We start from the raw sequence: 20,151 nt of genomic DNA, 5'->3' as shown, positions 1-20,151 counted from the left end.
TTGCCTTCTTCCTGTCACGTATGATCGCCCTATAACAGACGAGGCCTTCTGCAGAGCGGGTTTTTTCCGTTCCGCTTACTGTTTACTCCCTGTCAACATTCACCCGCAAAGTCCAATTGAGGGGGTCAAATGCCTTCGCCCCACTTGGCAATAACGCCGCCACGCACGGACGACCACTCGGCGTTATTTATACGACGGCATCCCTTATTTCTGCAGCACAATTAAAACCGGATTGATCCTGTCTCAATAACAAGCGTACTTTTACAGTTTGCGCGGGTGAAACTAGATTGTTCCTGTTCGCTTGCTCGGCTCTGTTGTCTCGTAATTATTACCCTTCTCGTTAACGGCTGAGCTATTGGGAACATCTGGCGGCACCGCAGTATTACTTGCAATTTGCTGTTTGTCCATGGGACGGTGACAATGCTGGCTGTCTTATCTTCTCCAACAGAGTGAGCCTGTAACTATTATGGTTCCAAGACTTGGCAATATCACCAACGAGCACGCATACGAAAATTCGTGCGTAGGAGAACAGCGGCACCTAGACGCCTTCTTCCAATTTTTTTAGCATTTTTCTGTTTTTCTACAAACGCTCACACTACAGCTTCATTATTAACGAAGCAGAAATGTATGAGTGATACTGTTTTTTAATTTTCTTCTCAGTTTATATCCTCTTACGCACTAGTTAAAATTTACGATGAGTACTATGGAAGTGTCAGTTTCTAATTCTCCATTGAAAATATGTCTTTAGCAAATGTACCGGAATTGCTATTGAAGGACCAGCTTATTTCGACAAAATAGTTTTCGAGCCTTTTCAGGCTTATCTTCGGATATGACATAATTATTTCCATAGCGCGATGGGTGGTACTATTATTCACATTCACCTTGTAACCTCCATTTTCAAACTTTTCTAGTACACATTAACTGCTGGTGGATACATAGTGACAGTGTTTGCAGTGAACAGTGGCCATAAGGCACTGAAAATGGTAGCGAGAACCACTTATACGTAGCGACATACAGGTTATCGACAAAAATATGGAAACGCCAAAACACAACACATTACCGAAACTAATACGGTGTAGGAAGCCCGTTGACATTCAGAACAGCTTCCAGTCGTCTCGGAATGGATAAATACCAGTCCTATATGGTCTTCGAGGGAATCTTGCACCATTCTCCTGCACAATAGTAGCAAGTTCAGATGAAGGTGGATAGCGATCACGTACCCTTCTCTCCAAATTAGGCCACAAAGGCTCAATAATATTGAGATGTGGGGGCTCCAGTGGCCAGGAGACATGCAAAAATTCACCCTCCTGTTTTCACAAAATCAGTCCTGGACGACGTGATGTCTGAACACGAGCCCTGTCCTCTTAAAACGCAGCATCACCATAGGGGAACAATCATTGTATCATGGCATGAACCTGATTAGCAGTAATGTGACCTTGCAGAGTAACGATGGAGCCCATGAAATAACACGATATGGCTGCCCAAATCATCACCGAACCCCCGCCATGTTTCACTCCTGGGACGCAAACGCCGGAAGTTGGAAACAGTGGGAAACAAGACTCATCCGACCAAATGACTTCCTTCCATTCCTCCACAGTGCAGGTTTTATGGCTTCGGCACCACGTTTTCGTGTTACGGATATTTGCATCAGTGATGAGCGGTTCTGGAATTCTAGCTCGTCATGCAGTTTCCTTCTTGTGGATCTCCCTTCGAACTGTTTTGGTGGTGACAGGGTTCGCGACTGCGACATTCAGTTTTGCAGAGACTTTTGCAGCTGCCGACGACTTATTTTTCATCACAACCCTCTTCAGTGGCCGTCTGTCACGATCACTCAACGCACAGTTTCGTTCACATTGTGAACTAGCAGGTGATGTTTTTCCACTTTCCCTGTAGGCGGAGCCTCTTAAAGTACTAAACACTTCGGCCACCTTGATTACTAAAGCACTCGCTATACAAACCCCAACAAACTACCCACGTTCAAATTCATGTAGCTCCCATATACTGCACTCACAACGACATAGAACACTTTTCTGACCAGGACTGACACTAGTAATGTATTGAGAACATTACACAAGTGCCGTTCGTGGTCAAATACAACAACGCAACCTGCAGGCATCTGCCTTTTGTTCAAGCATGCATTTTTCACCGTGTTTCCACATTTTTGCCCAACCTCTGTAGGTGTGTTTAGGTGGAGGAGAGGGTGGCATATAGCTTCAGTGGAGTAATTCCACCAAAGCTAATAAAGGACCACCACGCACCTTATTTCTTGACACTTTCTTGAGAAAGAATTTTCAAGCAGATGAGGTATCACAGTTGAAGAGCGAGATTAAAACACTTCTATACGGGTAACTTGTTTTATGTGAAGGATCATGCTTTCATTAATATACTAATATTAATTAAGTAAAACATGAATAAAAAAATGCATCGATTCGAAGTAGTTTCCAAATACTTTGTCCCCTCAGAATTCCAGTTTTGTAGTTAACTAATCAAATACAATTTTTTTGTTCACATGTTAACCACATTCTTTTCAATTTTTTTGTTTAGAATTTTTGTAGTGATTTTCATTTTTGTATGTTTTTATCCCTTCCATCCCCCACGTCAGTCCTGTTAAATCACTACGTTATTAACCTGAACCGTATGGAGACAAAACTGGAACTTTGAGGGTCATCGAACTGTATATTGATAAACAGATTGTTCCCTAAAACGGGTCTTCAGTGTCTTTCAATCTGCGTGAATGAACATTTTATTCAAAAGCATTTCGTAATTCTGACGTATGGCTTGACTGAACACATAATAATGAAGTCACAAGCCACCATAATAGCGCATCAGCTGAAGGTGGGCATTTTCAGTGAGATTCAGCAGTTCTAGTAGGGCGATTCGAGCGACAGGTTTTACAGCTTCACAAGACACTGTGTATATTCACTTCTGGGTCAAATTACGTTGGCAACACTGACGACCGCCGTATTGAAGGGCAGTAGACACGTTTTTGTTTTGTGCTCGAGGCTAAAACAAGCTAACAATCAAATCATGCAAAGTTTATATTTGTTTTTTAAGCCTTAAGGTCGCCAAACATCAAATCAAGCCGAAACCTATAATTCTGAACGAAATGACATCTACAAAAATAAGTAAGAACACTAGTGGTTTGGGTTTGAGAAATTACTGTTACATACAGAAAAATCCTCGCTCGCATCATTAAAGCATTCCACGTATTAAGAGCATTATAGCACAGAAGTATTTATAGGAAGCTTTGAGAGAGGACAAGTTACTCTCACTCATTTTTCGTACACAGAAAATTATTAAAGATTTTGTTACAATTTCACGCACCTTGAGCGAGACTCTAGTTAACGGCCTGAGCAGACGTTGATGAAGCCTGGTAGGGCGCTAAAAGCATGAGGTATTTCTATGGTTCTTAGCTCGTAGAAATGGCATGTTGAGAGTTGAAAGCAATTGGCGGCCTGCCCATCCAACAGTAAATCTTGCCGGACAGGTCCACAGCCGTACAGGGCAGACAGGGCAGCCCCTTGTTGAGACAGGTCTCCAACAGAACAATGCCGTCATCCCTGCCATGGCGCCAGCCAAAGCTTGGGCTGTGGGCGACAATCCAAAGTAACTCGTCTACACAGTGGAGTCGTAAACCAGGCATTGTGTGCAGAGCCATACGTAATAAAAATTCACAAGTTTTCGTGTTTGCCGATACTGCAAATAGGCCTGTGAACCACTTCCATTGGTCCCCCTGGTTGTATAAGAAACTCCGCTGTCTGAGAAACGTTTAGAGATAGAATCTTTATTACACCTCATAGCTAGGACTAACAAGCTCCAAGGCACAGGCGATTTAGATAAATATATTTAAGACTGTATCTGTTCACTTGTTGCATTGGAAAGCAACACGACTTCGGAGAAAATTATCTTCCCCCTCTGCGAAAACTTAAAAAAAAGCCAGTAACTGTCGGTTTCTTTTCTCTCCAGAGATGCAGGTTTCTTAAATCTTGCCCTGGTTTCACATGAATTTATGCTGTCGTGTGGGAGGGGAGATTTAGCACCTCTAGAGCCCTGTGATTGGTTTAAGATAGGGTGAAGGCAGTGCCGTTTGCGCACTTTGTAGGAAAACGGTTTTTTTTCTGGAGAGGTGCGAGGCAATCGGGTGTGTGACTTTGGTCTGGTAAGCACTTCTGGTCAAAGCTCTAGAATGTGTGGTTAGTACTTGGAACCTGTCCTAAGACTGACTTCACTTGTGAGTAGTTTAGAGTGGGGAGTCTGTGGTGAAGTTCTCACTGTACCAACGGTGTGGCTTCAAACGTTTTGGACTGCCCGTTTGCCGAGGGCACAATTATTCGGTTTTGGTTTACCAGTCTTGATGTTTGATATCCTTGCGTGCTCTGTCGTATAAGAGAGCAAAATTGGTCCTTGGTATGACTAGTGAACGGATGTGTCACACACTGAAATCTACTGTGATTTCAGGGCTCTGGTAGAGAGTAAATTGCGATCCGTCTGCCTGGCTGCTAGACTGTGAGATTTTTGCATTTCTTTAGTGGCTGCGATCGATTCACTGGTGCCGCCACCACGTCTCACCTCTGCCGCACACATCTCGCAAGCTGCAATTTACATCGCCGCACGAAGCAAACGGGGTAACATACTGCCGCACCGGCATTGTCAGGGCGTACAGATCTCAATCGCCACTTGCTCTCCGCTGCGCATATATAGAAAAACTTTAGTAGATTTGATCAATCAAATCTGCTCAAACTGTCTTTGCCAACCCAGGATCCTTGTCCAGTGTAGTCTTAAACCAGCTGTTAGTTGTTTATGGTGTTCAATCCATAACTTGTTTAGCATAATTTATGTCTATTTTCTTAGAAAAAAATAAATGTTGTTTGAACACTAAAATTATGGCAACACAATGAATCATTTAAGCAGTCCCCCCCAGGGTACCTTTCAGCTTCTATGCTATTATAAACCACCTTCGAAAAATGCTTTTTAGTACCTAGTTGTATGAAGTCCAATAAATCTATAGTCCTCTGGTTCGTGCCCTGTCGCTAAACCATTAGCAGAACGCAAGTTCATGCATCGCAGAAGAGCTACAAGATCATATGCAATTCAAGCAAAGGAGGATTTTATAAATGCAAGGGTAGCTTTCTAATCTGAGTTGCTATAAATGGCTACTTTTAATCCTAAATGAGCAGAATAAATACCTCATTCCAGTGACCACCTTATGATAGCATTATATACTTTTTCAGACGAGAACCGTCACTTGGTATCTGCACCGATGGAAAATGCGCAACACCAAGGAAAAGTTGTGCGCCATAAACGAAAGTTGGTAATCGTGTTTCTACATCTGGAAAAATATGCCTCTTCAAATTTCACGCCACTCACAAAAGAGTGGCGCTAGTAACACCACTATGAGGATGCAAATCAGGGCCGGTTGGTGTGGCCGTCCGGTTCTAGGCACTTCAGTCCGGAACCGCGCTGCTGCTACGGTCGCAGGTTCGAATTCTGCCTCGGGCATGGATGTGTGTGATGTCCTTAGGTTAGTTAGGTTTAACTAATTCTAAGTTCTAGGGGACTGATGACCTCGCATGTTAAGTCTCATATTGCTCAGGGCCATTTGAACCATTTGATTTGCAAATCAGGTTTGCTTTAAATACACGCTGTGACGGTTGTGAGTGTTAGCTGCCTTTGAGATTGGACGTGGTGAGTTGATGTTAGTCGAGAATTCCTTAAAGGCGACAAAGGCGCCATTATCAACACGTCATTGAATTTTAGCGAGGTCGTGTAACAGGGCTACGAGAAGCTGCATGTTCCCCCTCCGATGATGCAGAAAGACTTGGCAGGACTGTAGCCACTGTACACGATTTCTGGCAGCGTTGGTCACGGAAATGTACGGTCGCAAGACGACCAGGCTTCGGACTGCCACGTGGCACCAACAATCGTTTCCGACGTATGGCTCTGGCACATCGTACTGCATGTGCTGCGGCAGTTCGAGCACCAGTTGGCTCCACAGTGACACAACAAACTGTTACAAATACGTTACTTTAAGAACAGGTCCGAGCCAGACGCCCTGTAGCGTCCGTTCCATTGATCCCGAACCATCACCATTTGCGACTTCAGTGGCGTAAGGTGAGAGCTCATTGGAGGGCAGGGTGGAGGTCTGTTGTGTTTTCTGATGGAAGCTGGTTCGGCCTTGGTGCCAGGTTAGAAGGAGACCAGCTGAGGGCCTGCAACAACCCTTTCTGCGTGCTAGACACACTGGACCTACACCTGGAGTTAGGGTGTGGTGTGCGATTTCGTATGACACCAGGGGCATTCTCGTGGTTATCCCACGCACCCTGATTGCAAATCTGTACGTAAATCTTGTGATTCGACTTGTTGTGCTTCCATTCATTAACAGCATTCCAGGGATGTTTTCCAACAGGATAACGCTCCCACACATATCGCTGTTGTAACCCAACATGCTCTACAGAGCGTCGAGATGTTGCCTTGGCCTGCTTGATCACCAGGTCTGTCTCCAGTCGAGCACGTGTGGGATATCATCGGACAACAACCCCAGCGTCGTCCACACCCAGCATTAACCGTCCCTGTATGGACCGACCGAGTGCAACAGGCATGGAACTCCATCCCACAAACTCACATCCGACACCTGCACAACACAATGCATACCTGTCTGTATGCTTGCATTCAACATTTTGGCGGTTACACCGATTATTAATGTACCGGCATTTCACATTTGCACTGGCTTATCTCGCGCTTACATTAGCCAATGATCTTGTAATGTTAATCACTTAAATATGTTACCTAGACAAAAGTAATCCAGAAATTTCATAACTCTACATTAATTACTTTTTGGTGTTGCGATTTTTTCCATCAGTTTCTTTACACTGAAACTGTCGACATTTTTTCCTAGTTGTGATTCACCGTTAGTTTCCTAAATGCGTTCACTGTAATGTGAGCCCTATGGCAATATGTCAAATAAAATAAGAACAGTAAATCCGTGAAATCGCTTAAACCATGTATAATAACCTCGAATGTAAAGCGTAGCTCTTCTTGTGTGAACCTGAAGACATTCATGTAAATGAGGGGTGAGCACCGCAAGAACTTCTTGGTCATATATTGTCTTTCAAATCAGTAAGAAACGAACACAACAAAACTACGATGGCTTTGTTTCCATTTACAACCACAAATATGACTTATTAGAACTCTGGGAAATGAAAAGGCTAACACTGTCGACTAGATACTGTACTTGCCAAGAAACACGCTATCGCATTTCACGGATGACGAGGAGGATCATGTGCCGGAAAATGTGTTGCTGGAGGTACAGAACAATAAGGTGTATCATATTCATTCAACTACTATCCCATGGCGAGCATTGTTCCAGTTACCCAGGCCGAGTGACAAGTCGCATTAATACAGATGTGGAGGAAAGACCCATCAGCGTGCAGTGCTTGTGGCATATTAGCTTTAAAACGCAACATCTTAATTAACCATTTAAAATCTTCCCAGACAACTGTTGTGGACTTTCCCTTCATACTAATTAACAACGAGATAAGTCCGAGTATTGTTTTTGTACTTGCTGTGTTTTTGGGACCACTATACAGATGGCAAAGTACGATATTTTAATGTCTCTCAATTGTTTTTCTTTGTCAGTGACATGATATTTGTCAGCCATCTCTACGAAAGACCATAGATCTGTTTTATGCTTCTCAGTTGAATAAGTATCACAAGGAACGGTGAAGATCTGACCAACTCTGTTCTCTCAGTTTAGTAATTTGCGATTATTTTCTCTTCGCAGACTTCAAGCAATGATCAGTAGGGCGAATTCATAAGCGTTCGCCAATCTGGCCTAATGTAAAAAAAAATTGTGTAAAAGCATACACAGTGAGATCAAAATCTACCGGTAAATTTTTAGAAGTTGAACAGAGATTTCCTCCACGCATAGTTGTGTCTTACTAGTGTCATGATCAAATCTGGGAGTAGCCGGCAAAAGAACATTTAATTGTGTTTTCAGCGGCTAGTACCATCAGTTAATGAAAAAAAATCTTACAAACATGACGTACATTTCGTATTACATGCATGCGGGTATTCTCAATTCAGAACAGGGTTACAAAGATAATTAGAGTAATAAAACGAATGAATATACGTGTAACGAATACTGCAGGCCAATGATTTCACCTGTCAAAACAGTAAAAATGGTTCAAATGGCTCTGAGCACTATGCGACTTAACTTCTGAGGTCATCAGTCGCCTAGAACTAAGAACTAATTAAACCTAACTAACCTAAGGACATCACACACATCCATGCCCGAGGCAGGATTCGAACCTGCGACCGTAGCGGTCGCCCGGCTCCAGACTGCAGCGCCTAGAACCGCACGGCCACTCCGGCCGGCCAAAACAGTAAAAATTTGATCCACAGATAAAAATATGTAACCAGAGTTTGGATTTACCCTGTATTGTATACTGTACAAAAATTAGGAGGCAGTGATGAAACTGCAGCAGGTTGATATACGTTTACAATCCAGTAACATTGTCACAAATATAGAGTGAACAATCCATGATATAAAGTCAGGGCCTGAAGATGTCAACTTTACCCTGTCTGCCTTTCTCACAGGTTCATCTTTCTGTTATGATATAATAATGGATTCACATGGATTCAAGAACAGAAAACGATGAAATAGGGAAGCTGACAGTTCCGTGTGCGTACTTATTTCAATAAATAGTGTCACTCACCAAAGTCACTTGCTGAGGGTTTCGTAATTCAGTGGCCGGTATCAGACACAATTAAGTCAGTATTAACTGGTTACGAATTGAACCCATGCCAAAATGAGTTGCTGCTGAGAAAGATTACGCGACAACTTCATAAAATGTCGAAACATGACGGCAGTCATCCTTTCTGTTTCCATAAAGTACGGAACTTACCCGCAGTCAAGTGTGTCTACATTTAGTTTGAATTTCTCTATGCGCAGGAAAAGACAACAGCCTGTTCGTAATAATTTACGAAGAAGCCAACGTGACCCTCTGTTTCCTAAATACCTGTCGATCAGTATTTGATGTATATGAAACACTGAATTCCACAAACAAATGAATAATGGACTACGTACAGACGATTGCAGCAATGTCAGTCGCCGAATAACTAATTTGTCTACTACGATATAGTCTAAACTTTAAAAGATCCATGTTAACCCTTAACATACTACTTGAACGATTCTGTACTCCCAATCAGATCTTGGGATACTTGTTTCTCTTACCATGTACGTCATTTCTATTATTATTTTCATCAAATTCGTTGAAATAATTCCGATCTCATCTCTTCGGTGTATTTACTTAAGTGATAAAATTTACTAATTCATCCCGGTGGATTTCTTAAGGCTACAAGCGACAGACACTCTAACGCGTTCCAGCTTCGGCTGAGACATCGTTGTCAGTCCAGGGCTCTTCCGTTTTTATAGGCAGAAAGTGTTTGTAAATTATTGGTAAGTCTATGGTTGTTAGCATCACTCGGTAGGATAGGAATCGAACGTAATGTAGGGATAAGCCTAGAACTGCAATAATGAATTCACTCTTTCGGATCTACAAACCACAGAAGGTTTGAATATGACTTGATAAATAAAAATTTTTCACTGACCTAGATTCGTACTCAGATGTTTTGTTTCTCACAAGCAGTCGCCTTAATTATTTTCCCCGATGGGGCCTTTGTGCTGCCCATTCAATTAGCCCATCCAACCAACCCTCGAAGACGGACTCATATATCCAATGTCATTTACGTTTTTCTCCTATCATGAGCTCTTCCACAGGGTTGCCACAATGCAGATTCAGCATTTTTGTACAAATTTCACTGATAACATTTCGTACCACTGGTATTTCATTGATTATATTCCTCTTGAGAATCCATTTATTTCAGTGAATTTAATGCAGATGTTAGTGAAGGCTGTTATTTCTAGACTGGCCACTACTCTTATTAGCAACTTCTAGCGCCAGGTTGAGGAAACAGTTTACGAACATAGGCACTAGTAAACTGGCATATATGTCCTTTTAGTATAATATTGAATCCACTAACTTCATCATGAAGAAGCAGGTCCTACAGGAATGAGAAGAGCAGCTGTCTCACTTGACAAAGGGACGACGGACTGATCACCTCGCCGTTTAGTCCTTAGCTCCCAAGCAACCCACCTAACAACAAAGGGATGACACTACGCAAAAATCCAGCCTTCCACTATGGTTGTCTCAGACAAGATAATCTTCATCTACATCGAAATGATTACTCTGCAATTCACAATTAAATGCCTCTCAGAGGGTTCGTCGAACCACCTATAAGATACTTTCTACCGTTCCACGCTCGAACAGTACATGGGCAAAACGAACACTTGTCCTTCCCGTGCGAGCTCTGATTTCTCTTATTTTATTATGATAGTCATTTCCCTCAGTATAGCTAGGCGCCAACAAAATATTTTCGCAATCGGAGGAGAAAGTTGGCGATTGAAATTTGATGAGAATATGTTGTCGCAACGAAAGATCGCCTTTGTTTTAATGATGTGTTGGCTGGTTACATTGCTGGTATTCTTTGGGATCATGTCTATTTGTTACCTCTTGGGCAGGCCACCTGTGGCCGAGCGGTTCTAGGCGCTTCAGTCTGGAACCGCTCGACCGCTACGGTCGCAGGTTGGAATCCTGCCTCGGGCATGGATGTGTGTGGTGTCCTTAGGTTAGTTAGGTTTAAGTAGTTCTAAGTTCTAGGGGGCTGATGACTCAGATGTTAAGTCCCACAGTGCTCAGAGCCATTTGAACCATTTTGCTACCGATTACGAATCCGTTTGTAAACTGCTCGGCTTAAACGCGTTGTACATGTATTGCTCGTATTCTAGGTTATGTTTCTTCGATTCCGTTTTTCGTAATTTCTGGCATTTAATGGAGGCCTGCGAAATTTTCACTGGAGTGAGAGAATGAGTCTAGCATCTTGATTTCTCCTAAAATGTATTATTTGTATCTATTAATAATGTGTGAACCCATTTGCGTATTTACTGTCGTATTTTTAACATTTGCAGGTATTATGCAGACAGCATTAATGGTACTACTTATACATATGTAGTACCTACTAATAATGTGTGACTACCTTTGCGTAACTACTGTTGTATTTACAGGGAAGAATGCTCTAGTCACCAAGACTACAAGTTCTCATCTATACCTAGATCCATCTCTGCAAATTACGTTGAAATGCATGGCATTCAGTGACAAGAAGCGACGCCATAGTCGTTTCGTGATAGGATGTAATAAAGCAGAATATCAATTCTGTAAAAAGTTGCTTACATGTAGTTCTCCATTAAATATGAAAAAGTAGTGAAAGCGGATGCAAACGAAAATAAAATTAAACAGAAGAAATATACTTACAATGCACTTAAATCGAGCATTCACACACGGATTCGTAAGCAGTAAAAAATATACGTAAGCTCACAGAGCACCAGGCTACAGAATCAGCTTCTTTTTCATATGAAACAAAAATAAATAATGAATCATTGACTCCGCCCAATATTATGTATGCGAGCAGAGTACAAACAACAAATTTATAATGCAGCTCAGAGTGCAATACACCCAAAAAGTCGTAACCAGAAAGAATAAGCGATGAAACAAGTTTTTCTTTACTTTGAAACAAAAACAAATTTGAAAGAATTTAAATCAACCAATAGGAAAACGAGACGATGGAAAACCGATGAACTTGCAGCACCCAAGTGTTCTGGCAGCGAACGAATTTTCGCTCCCGTAGTCGTATGGACCAGCACAAGAAAAAAAGGTCATGTAAGCAGGGGATCTAAAATGCGTACCTTAAGAGTTGTGAGCACTTCTTCAATAGAAGAGATGTGTTTCACCGTAGCGAAGATGGACAAGTGTTCATACCTCTTAAGGTGTACATTTTAGAGCTCATGTTGAAACGGTTACGTTTAACAGGTGAATGGTGGAAGATTCGTTTTACTAGTGGAGTGAGGGAATTAGATTAGGAAATGAGACACTTAAAGTAGTAAAGGAGTTTTGCTATCTGGGGAGCAAAATAACTGACGATGGTCGAAGTAGAGAGGATATAAAATGTAGACTGGCAATGGCAAGGGAAGCCTTTCTGAAGAAGAAAAATTTGTTAACATCGAGTATAGATTTAAATGTCAGGAAGTCGTTTCTGAAAGTATTTGTATGGAGTGTAGCCATGTATGGAAGTGAAACGTGGACGATAAATAGTTTAGACAAGAAGAGAATAGAAGCTTTTGAAATGTGGTGCTACAGAAGAATGCTGAAGATTAGATGGGTAGATCACATAACTAATGAGGAGGTATTGAATAGAATTGGGGAGAAGAGGAGCTTGTGGCACAACTTGACTAGAAGAAGGGATCGGTTGGTAGGACATGTTCTGAGACATCGAGGGATCACCAATTTAGTATTGGAGGGCAGCGTTGAGGGTAAAAATCGTAGAGGGAGACCAAGAGATGAATACACTAAGCAGATTAAGAAGGATGTAGGCTGCAATAGGTACTGGGAGATGAAGAAGCTTGCACAGGATAGAGTAGCATGGAGAGCTGCATCAAATCAGTCTCAGGACTGAAGACGACAACAACAACAACAAGTGGAGTGAAGGACGTTTACACTGAGTGGAGATTTGGATTTGGTAAGAGAGTGTGAACAGTTACGTTTAAATGGTGGAGGTTGATGGAAGACTGAATTAGATTACTTTTCCCGTCGAACGGAGGACGGAGTATTACATATACTTTTACAGTGGGCTGGTTGGACTACTTTTACTAATCCAGTGGAATGGAGGAGGTACAGTATATACTTATTGTACTTGATTTCAACGTTCGTATCTCTAAGCAAGCATTAACTTTGTTTTCCATTTTAACTTTCATTTAATCTTAACTTTTCTTTTGGCTTTAGGCCATCTGATACTCACTTAAAGAAAAGCGCAACAGAAGAGTATCTTCGATATTTAGCATATTAATTAGGAAAATGGAACAGGTCGTCTAATTTCAACAATGAATCTTTCACTTTAGTCTTCCACGAATACATTAAAATGGGAATAGGATCGCGTTCTAGAAATAATGAATACACTTCCATACCGGACTGGGAAACCCAGTCTCTTTTTTTTTTGTCAAGCACATAGAACCCAGTTGATGCATGCACACAATGTTATTAGCCAAATTAAAAAAAAATGATATCGAAACTTGACATGAAATTTATTCCGAAGGTAAATAAAAGGATTATCCCTGATTCCTAAAGAAACTCCAATGAAATGACTGAAAATTCGCACTTTCAATATTTCAGATTCCACCATCCGTGGGTTACCCAGAGATTGGTCCATGCTCACCAGCCCCAGCCGAACAGTAATACTTTCAGCCCTAGACTGCCGCTTTCGTTATCCCAGAGGTGAGAACGGAGAGGGGCGGGGAGCCATCAAAGACGCGGATCTCTTACCTGCCAACCTAATTCTTTTGTCTACTATTGTACCAGCTCTGAAGACCAAGCCAGGATTTTCTGCCTTTCTACTTTCCCTAAAGCAATTGGCAAAACTGAAGGAGTAGATGAAACTGTATTAGCAGACAGCTACTGGCTACTCTCACGAAAACTGACTTTCACTCGTTCCAGTTAAGCACAACAGGATGATATAATGGAACAAGTATGTGGGAGTGTTTCACGTGCCGATTTATTTGTAACACAATAAGGAAACTAAAAGACGTAGCCATGTAAACGACACACTTCCTTCCGAGAGGCTAGTTGCACACAAGTACCATATATCACTATACGGAGGGATCTGAAGGAGCTTTCTCAGTGTTTACATGACGTTTTTGTCTTGTTTTGATCCATACTACCAGCTCAGAAAGTTTGGCAGAGCAGTTCCGGTTCACCCTTTATCAGAAGTAGCAATGTAGACATAAACTTTTATCTGTAATGCGATTATTTCCCATCTCTGCTCTCCATGCCTCGATTTGACCACTGCCATCTACTGTCATAGTTCGAACCCGCCAGGGTAGCCGAGAGCGCTAACGCGCTGCTTCCTGGACTCGGGTGGCGCGCCGGCCCCGGATCGAATCCGCCCGGCCGATTAATGACGAGGGCCGACGTGCCGGCCAGCCTGGATGTGGTTTTTAGGCGGTTTTCAACATCCCGCTAGGTGTATACCGGGCTGGTTCCCACGTTCCGCCTCAGTTACAGGCGTCGCAGACATTTGAAACACGACCGCACTATTTCACGATTTACACTAGATGCAGACAGCTGGTGTACACTGATTCCATCCCTGGGGGGGGGGGGGGGGAGGGGGAGGGACTGGGTGGCGGCAGGAAGGGCATCCGGCCACCACTAAAACTAACCTTGCCAAATCCGTTGTAACCACGCCGACCCTGCAATCGATGCGGGACTATGGCGTAAGCGAAAGAAAGAAAGAATACACTGTCACAGTTCGACCAGATTTCTAGCTGATGTCACCACCGTTCGATCGGATTTCTGGCTGATGTCACTACCGTAACTCCAGAGGGATTATCCAATGAACGTGAGGCTGGTGACATTGCTATCCAGACCGTTGACCCCCAACCAACCAATCGAGCAATGAAGCCAGCAGTGTCAGCGGCTGCGCCAGTGAGAGGGACGGACTGTACCTTGCCGCTGCCGACGGGTCCCACGACGGCGCACAGGTGGCCCGGCTGCGCGCGTATCGACACTCCCTGGAGCGCGTTGTATGTGCCGTCCCAGGAGGCGGTGGCGCTGTGCAGCGTGGCCTCGCCGCGAGCCGTCTTCTCGTCCTGGCCCACCTCGCGGACCTCAGGCTTCAGCAGGAACTCCTGCGTTCAGACAACACACCCAGTCACACTCTGACAACTCACCGATTTATAAACAAAGCGCACGCCAGACAATGTATTTTCATTGCTGTGGCTGGTTTCGGCCGTGTTACCTCGTCTTCAAAGAAAGAAGGAAGATTAAGGATGTCAAACACCTTTCAGCCGTCTAGTTTCCTAACTTATTTTATTTGGCTACCAGTTTCAGCGTTTTACTACGCCATCTTCAGGCCCCTGACCGACTTGTAGGAAGATTGTACTTCGGTTCCGATCAAAACAGGCGCCAGCAATACTGGTATTAGTAGATTTTCGCTATAGCGATCACATCAGCCATCATCTGCCGACTGGTCTGATGTTATCGCTATAGCAAAAATCTACTAATACCAGTATTACTGGCACCTGTATGGATCGGAACCGCGGTAGAATCTTCTTACACGCCGGTCGGGAGCCTGAATATGGCGTATTAAAACGCTGAAACTGGTAGCAAAATAAAATAAGTTTGGACACTATACGGCTGAAAGGTGTTTAATTTGACATCCTGTGTCGAACAGCGGAGTCCCGCAACCATCTCTAAAAAGATGGACATATAGAGAAGGAAGACTAAGGTTTCACATCCCGTCGATATCGGCGTTATTAGAGCCGGAGGGTCATTCCAGGCCTAAAATATGGGGAGTACGGCAGCTGTCACCGGCATCAGCTGATACGTGTCGCTTTTATTAGGAAATGATTTAAAATTGAATGATCATATAAGGTTGATCGTCGGTAAAGCAGATGTCAGACTGAGATTCATTGGAAGAATCCTAAGGAAATGCAATCCGAAAACAAAGGAAGTAGGTTACAGTACGCTTGTTCGCCCACTGCTTCAATACTGCTCAGCAGTGTGGGATCCGTACCAGGTAGGGTTGATAGAGGACATAGAGGAGATCCAACGGAGAGCAGTGCGCTTCGTTACTGGATCATTTAGTAATCGCGAAAGCGTTACGGAGATGATAGATAAACTCCAGTGGAAGACTCTGCAGGAGAGACACTCAGTAGCTCGGTACGCGCTTTTGTTGAAGTTTCGAGAACATACCTTCACCGAGGAGTCAAGCAGTATATTGCTCCCTCCTACGTATATCTCGCGAAGAGACCATGAAAATAAAATCAGAGAGATTAGAGCCCACACAGAGGCATACCGACAATCCTTCTTTCCACGAACAATACGAGACTGGAATAGAAGGGAGAACCGATAGAGGTACTCAAGGTACCCTCCGCCACACGCCTTCAGGTGACTTGCGGAGTATGGATGTAGATGTAGATGTAATGGTGACCAATTTAACACTGTGATATCACGGAGCCACACTAAAGTCCGCAACGTGAATCGATTCTGCAGACGTTAGCTTGGGCTCCGCAACAAGCAGTGGGTGGCACTCTTGAAGACCACGTCCCCTCTCTCAGTATAACAGCGCCTTCGCGCTGAGGTCAATATAGTGTCAAGAATGCAAGAACTCAATTCAATTCGTGACCTCTGCTACAGCAGTCAACATCATCATGTAGGACAGGACAGTTATTAAAGCTTCTGATGAAATGTACTTCCATAAATGTCGCATTTCGTACTTTGATAGTCAATGACAGTTTTAAATTATCACTCAATCTTGTGGCAAGGAAGTCAGCCAAACATAAGTAAATCTTTTATTTATTAACGTAACAAAATGAACTAATATTTCATGTGTTCTTGTTCATGAGCCTTTCCCAGGGTAATCAAAGAAACCAGAGTAATGGCCGGATGAAAGTAGTTTCGTCTGGTCACAACAGCACTTAAAGAGTGGGCTGAACTGTCTATTATCCACACATCTGTAATCTTGGCACTCAGGAAACATTTCCTGCATCGTCACTGAAAACAATACCGCGGGACTCACTTTTCCGATTTTTTCCAGATTGCGGCTAATTGTTATCCTTGACTCTGCTCACTTGCTGATACCGTGTCGTGGGAATGTAAATGAAGCTTGTAGTTGCGCGAGATTATTAGTGGCATTCGTTTACTGTAATCGCCGGTCTAGTGCATTAAAAGGACGGTTTTATAAGATGTGTTATGCGTGTACACTATGTGTTTATTATTATACTAGAATATTCTTTTCCTTTTCATGTGACGTGCGAAAGCGGGAGAATGTGTGAAGACTATGAAGATGGACCGCGCTGCTATATACGTGGTCGTCGAAGGGCAACTCTCGACGAAGTTTCTTTCATACATTGACCCCGTTTGCTCCGTATTGGCTAAATTTGTATCTGAATACTATTTATGATAGCTATACATTTTTCTGATATTATGGAGATACGAGAAAGGTTGCGTCTGTTTCATTTGTATTGGAATGTTGTTGTTGTTGTTGTGGTCTTCAGTCCTGAGACTGGTTTGATGCAGCTCTCCATGCTACTCTACCCTGTGCAAGCTTCTTCATCTCCCAGTACCTACTGCAGCCTACATCCTTCTGAATCTGCTTAGTGTATTCATCTCTTGGTCTCCCTCTACGATTCGTACTCTCTACGCTGCCCTCCAATACTAAATTGATGATCCCTTGATGCCTCAGAACATGCCCTACCAAGCGATCCCTTCTTCTAGTCAAGTTGTGCCACAAACGTCTCTTCTCCCCAATCCTATTCAATACTTCCCCATTAGTTATGTGATCTACCCATCTAATATTCAGCATTCCTCTGTAGCAACACATTTCAAAAGCTTCTATTCTCTTCTTGTCGAAACTATTTATCGTCCATGTTTCACTTCCATACATGGCTACACTCCATACAAATACTTTCAGAAATGACTTCCTGACACTTAAATCTATACTCGATGTTAACAAATTTCTCTTCTTCAGAAACGCTTTCCTTGCCATTGCCAGTCTACATTTTATATCCTCTCTACTTCGACCATCATCAGTTATTTTGCTCCCCAAATAGCAAAACGCCTTTACTACTTTAAGTGTCTCATTTCCTAATCTAATTCCCTCAGCATCACCCGACTTAACTCGACTACGTTCCATTATCCTCGTTTTTCTTTTGCTGGTGTTCATCTTATATCCTCCTTTCAAGACACTATCCATTCCGTTCAACTGCTCTTCCAAGTCCTTTGCTGTCACTGACAGAATTACAATGTCATCGGCGAACCTCAGGGTTTTTATTTCTTCTCCATGGATTTTAATACCTACTCCGAACTTTTCTTTTGTTTGCTTCACTGCTTGCTCAATATACAGATTGAATAACATCGGGGATAGGCTACAACCCTGTCTCACTCCCTTCGCAACCACTGCGCTTCCCTTTGATGCCCCTCGATTCTTATAACTGCCATCTGGTTTCTGTACAAATTGTAAATAGCCTTTCTCTCCTTGTATTTTACCCCTGCCACCTTCAGAATTTGAAAGAGAGTATTCCAGTCAACATTGTCAAAAGCTTTTTATTGGAATACATGTCTAATATTAAACTAAGTATGTGATTCTTCTTCGCGTCACTCTCTGCATAAGGTTAGGGGGCCCCTAATTCCGTTCCTGTTCCTAGTAACGTCCAGCTAGGAATTTCTGGTTTCCACAGTTGGCAATTAATGTTTAGCAGGTTGCACATGTGTGGCCTGATTACGTTCCATTGCCTTGTTGAGAGAGTCTGTTGTGCGCAGCAAATTTAGCGTCGGTGTAAGAGGGAATTTATTTTTTATACTGAGGTGAGTTTGTGCAACAGTCAGGTTAACACCCTGCTATTTCTAGTGTGAACACTGATTTGTGTTCGAATACTGGGCTCTATTCCAGCTGTGTGTTGTAGTTTTTGACGTATAACTGCTATAGGCGATGGTACAGCATATGTTACTGTAGTGGCCATTGCAATTAATCCGGGAGGTTCATAATTTCGTCCCCCTTGCAGTTCCTACTTACGTCCTGAGGAAGAAATTTGGAAATGCTATTTAAGTTTGAGTTTATTTCCTATTTATAAATATTATTTCACTTTTTTCAGACTGAAAAACGCAAGGGAAGTGAAAGGGATTTGTTGCGCAACAAGCTTCATTTGGTATCATAAAACATGCTCTTCATCCACCCAGACATGCAAATTCATGTGTGATACATTCTTAGAGTTTTTAAAGTAACTTGAAAACATTGTTCATTCCTAGCCTTCAAGTGATTTATAATAGTAAAAGTATCTGACAGTGATAGAATGAAAATATACTTTAAAATTAATTGTACATTCGAGAATTTTTATGGGGGACGAAATTACGAACGCATTTTTGCATTTCTGTTTGTGACTGTTAAGGTTTATGTCACACACTGACTACAGTATCTTATAACAGTTTAACTGCAGCTTACCTACAGGTGGATAATAAATTCAGGAATACATATACCAATTTTTAGCCTTTTCCACAACCTTCCAAGTCTTAAACACATCATAATCTACTACAGTGACGAAATTTGGACGCCCTACCATATGCCTGAAAAATAGTAATTCGATTTGTTAATATGGCAAGAATTATGTTACAATTTGATATTAAGAAAAAAAGGTGAAGGTACTGCAGCCTATTTACGCTGAAGTGAAGATGGGCTGTTTATGGGCTACGCTGACGATATTGCAACGTCAAAGGAACGACAACTGGTGTAATGTTTGGCAACAGTCAAACACTATCAAAAACAAATCCCCGGTTTCATGCTCTACTTTCGATTGAGCAACGCTCTCTTTCAGGTTGAAAAGATCGTCTTCTGAAACCCATTTCCAGCAACAAAACCCTTGACCCAAGAACTGCTTTCCGAAACGGAGAGATATGTAACAAGAGATAAACATGTGTTATGGGTGCGCGCACTTTCGCATTTAATCGCCGCGCGGTATTGTTTCTTGATCGACGATATATAATCACCTATCCAGTAGCTCTGAAAGATGTAGCTATGAAAGCTGTCACTCGTCTGGTAAATCAAGAAGATTTTATCCACTTAAAAACTACTTCATGGTCGAGAGTACATATGCTTGTAGACCGCTCGATAAGTCTACTAGGAGCGAAGTAAACAGGATATAAAAACAGTGTAGGGGAGAGTGTCGTGCATTGAAAGGTGTTGCACATTGAACATAATGTACCTGGGAAGCAAGAAGTTTCCTGGGAGTTGTTACAGTCTAGCTACTGATTTTAGTCTCACATGAAGGCATAAGAACTAGAGACCACCATAAGCTCATTCTGGCATTTTCTACTATTTTGATTGTTGAAAGACAAAATGTTGTGTTTTGTGCAGCATCTGTAAATCTCTGGAGTTCTACACATTTAACTTTGGACACTATGTTAAAGCTATTTGGAAGACATTGACACTTTCTAATTTGCAGAATTTTATGGCAAGCAAAATTCTATATGTTTTTAAAAATAGTTATGCAAC

At 42.4% G+C, this 20,151-nt stretch overlaps 1 protein-coding gene across 1 annotated transcript in view; it reads right to left on the bottom strand.

The window, feature by feature from the left end:
- LOC126458156 (ATP-binding cassette sub-family C member 4-like) overlaps positions 1–20,151 on the bottom strand; it is a 382,852-nt gene that overhangs the window by 138,429 nt on the left and 224,272 nt on the right. Inside the window, exon 9 of the mRNA XM_050095019.1 lies at positions 14,609–14,791. Coding sequence (XP_049950976.1) covers positions 14,609–14,791 — 183 coding nt within the window. The remainder of the gene's footprint in view (positions 1–14,608; positions 14,792–20,151) is intronic.

The sequence above is a fragment of the Schistocerca serialis genome, chromosome 2 (assembly GCF_023864345.2).
Source record: "Schistocerca serialis cubense isolate TAMUIC-IGC-003099 chromosome 2, iqSchSeri2.2, whole genome shotgun sequence".
In the NCBI taxonomy this organism is placed as follows: Eukaryota; Metazoa; Arthropoda; class Insecta; order Orthoptera; family Acrididae; genus Schistocerca; species Schistocerca serialis.
The sequence above is the reverse complement of the archived record's forward strand: the minus strand, read 5'-3'. Positions and strand labels throughout refer to the sequence as shown.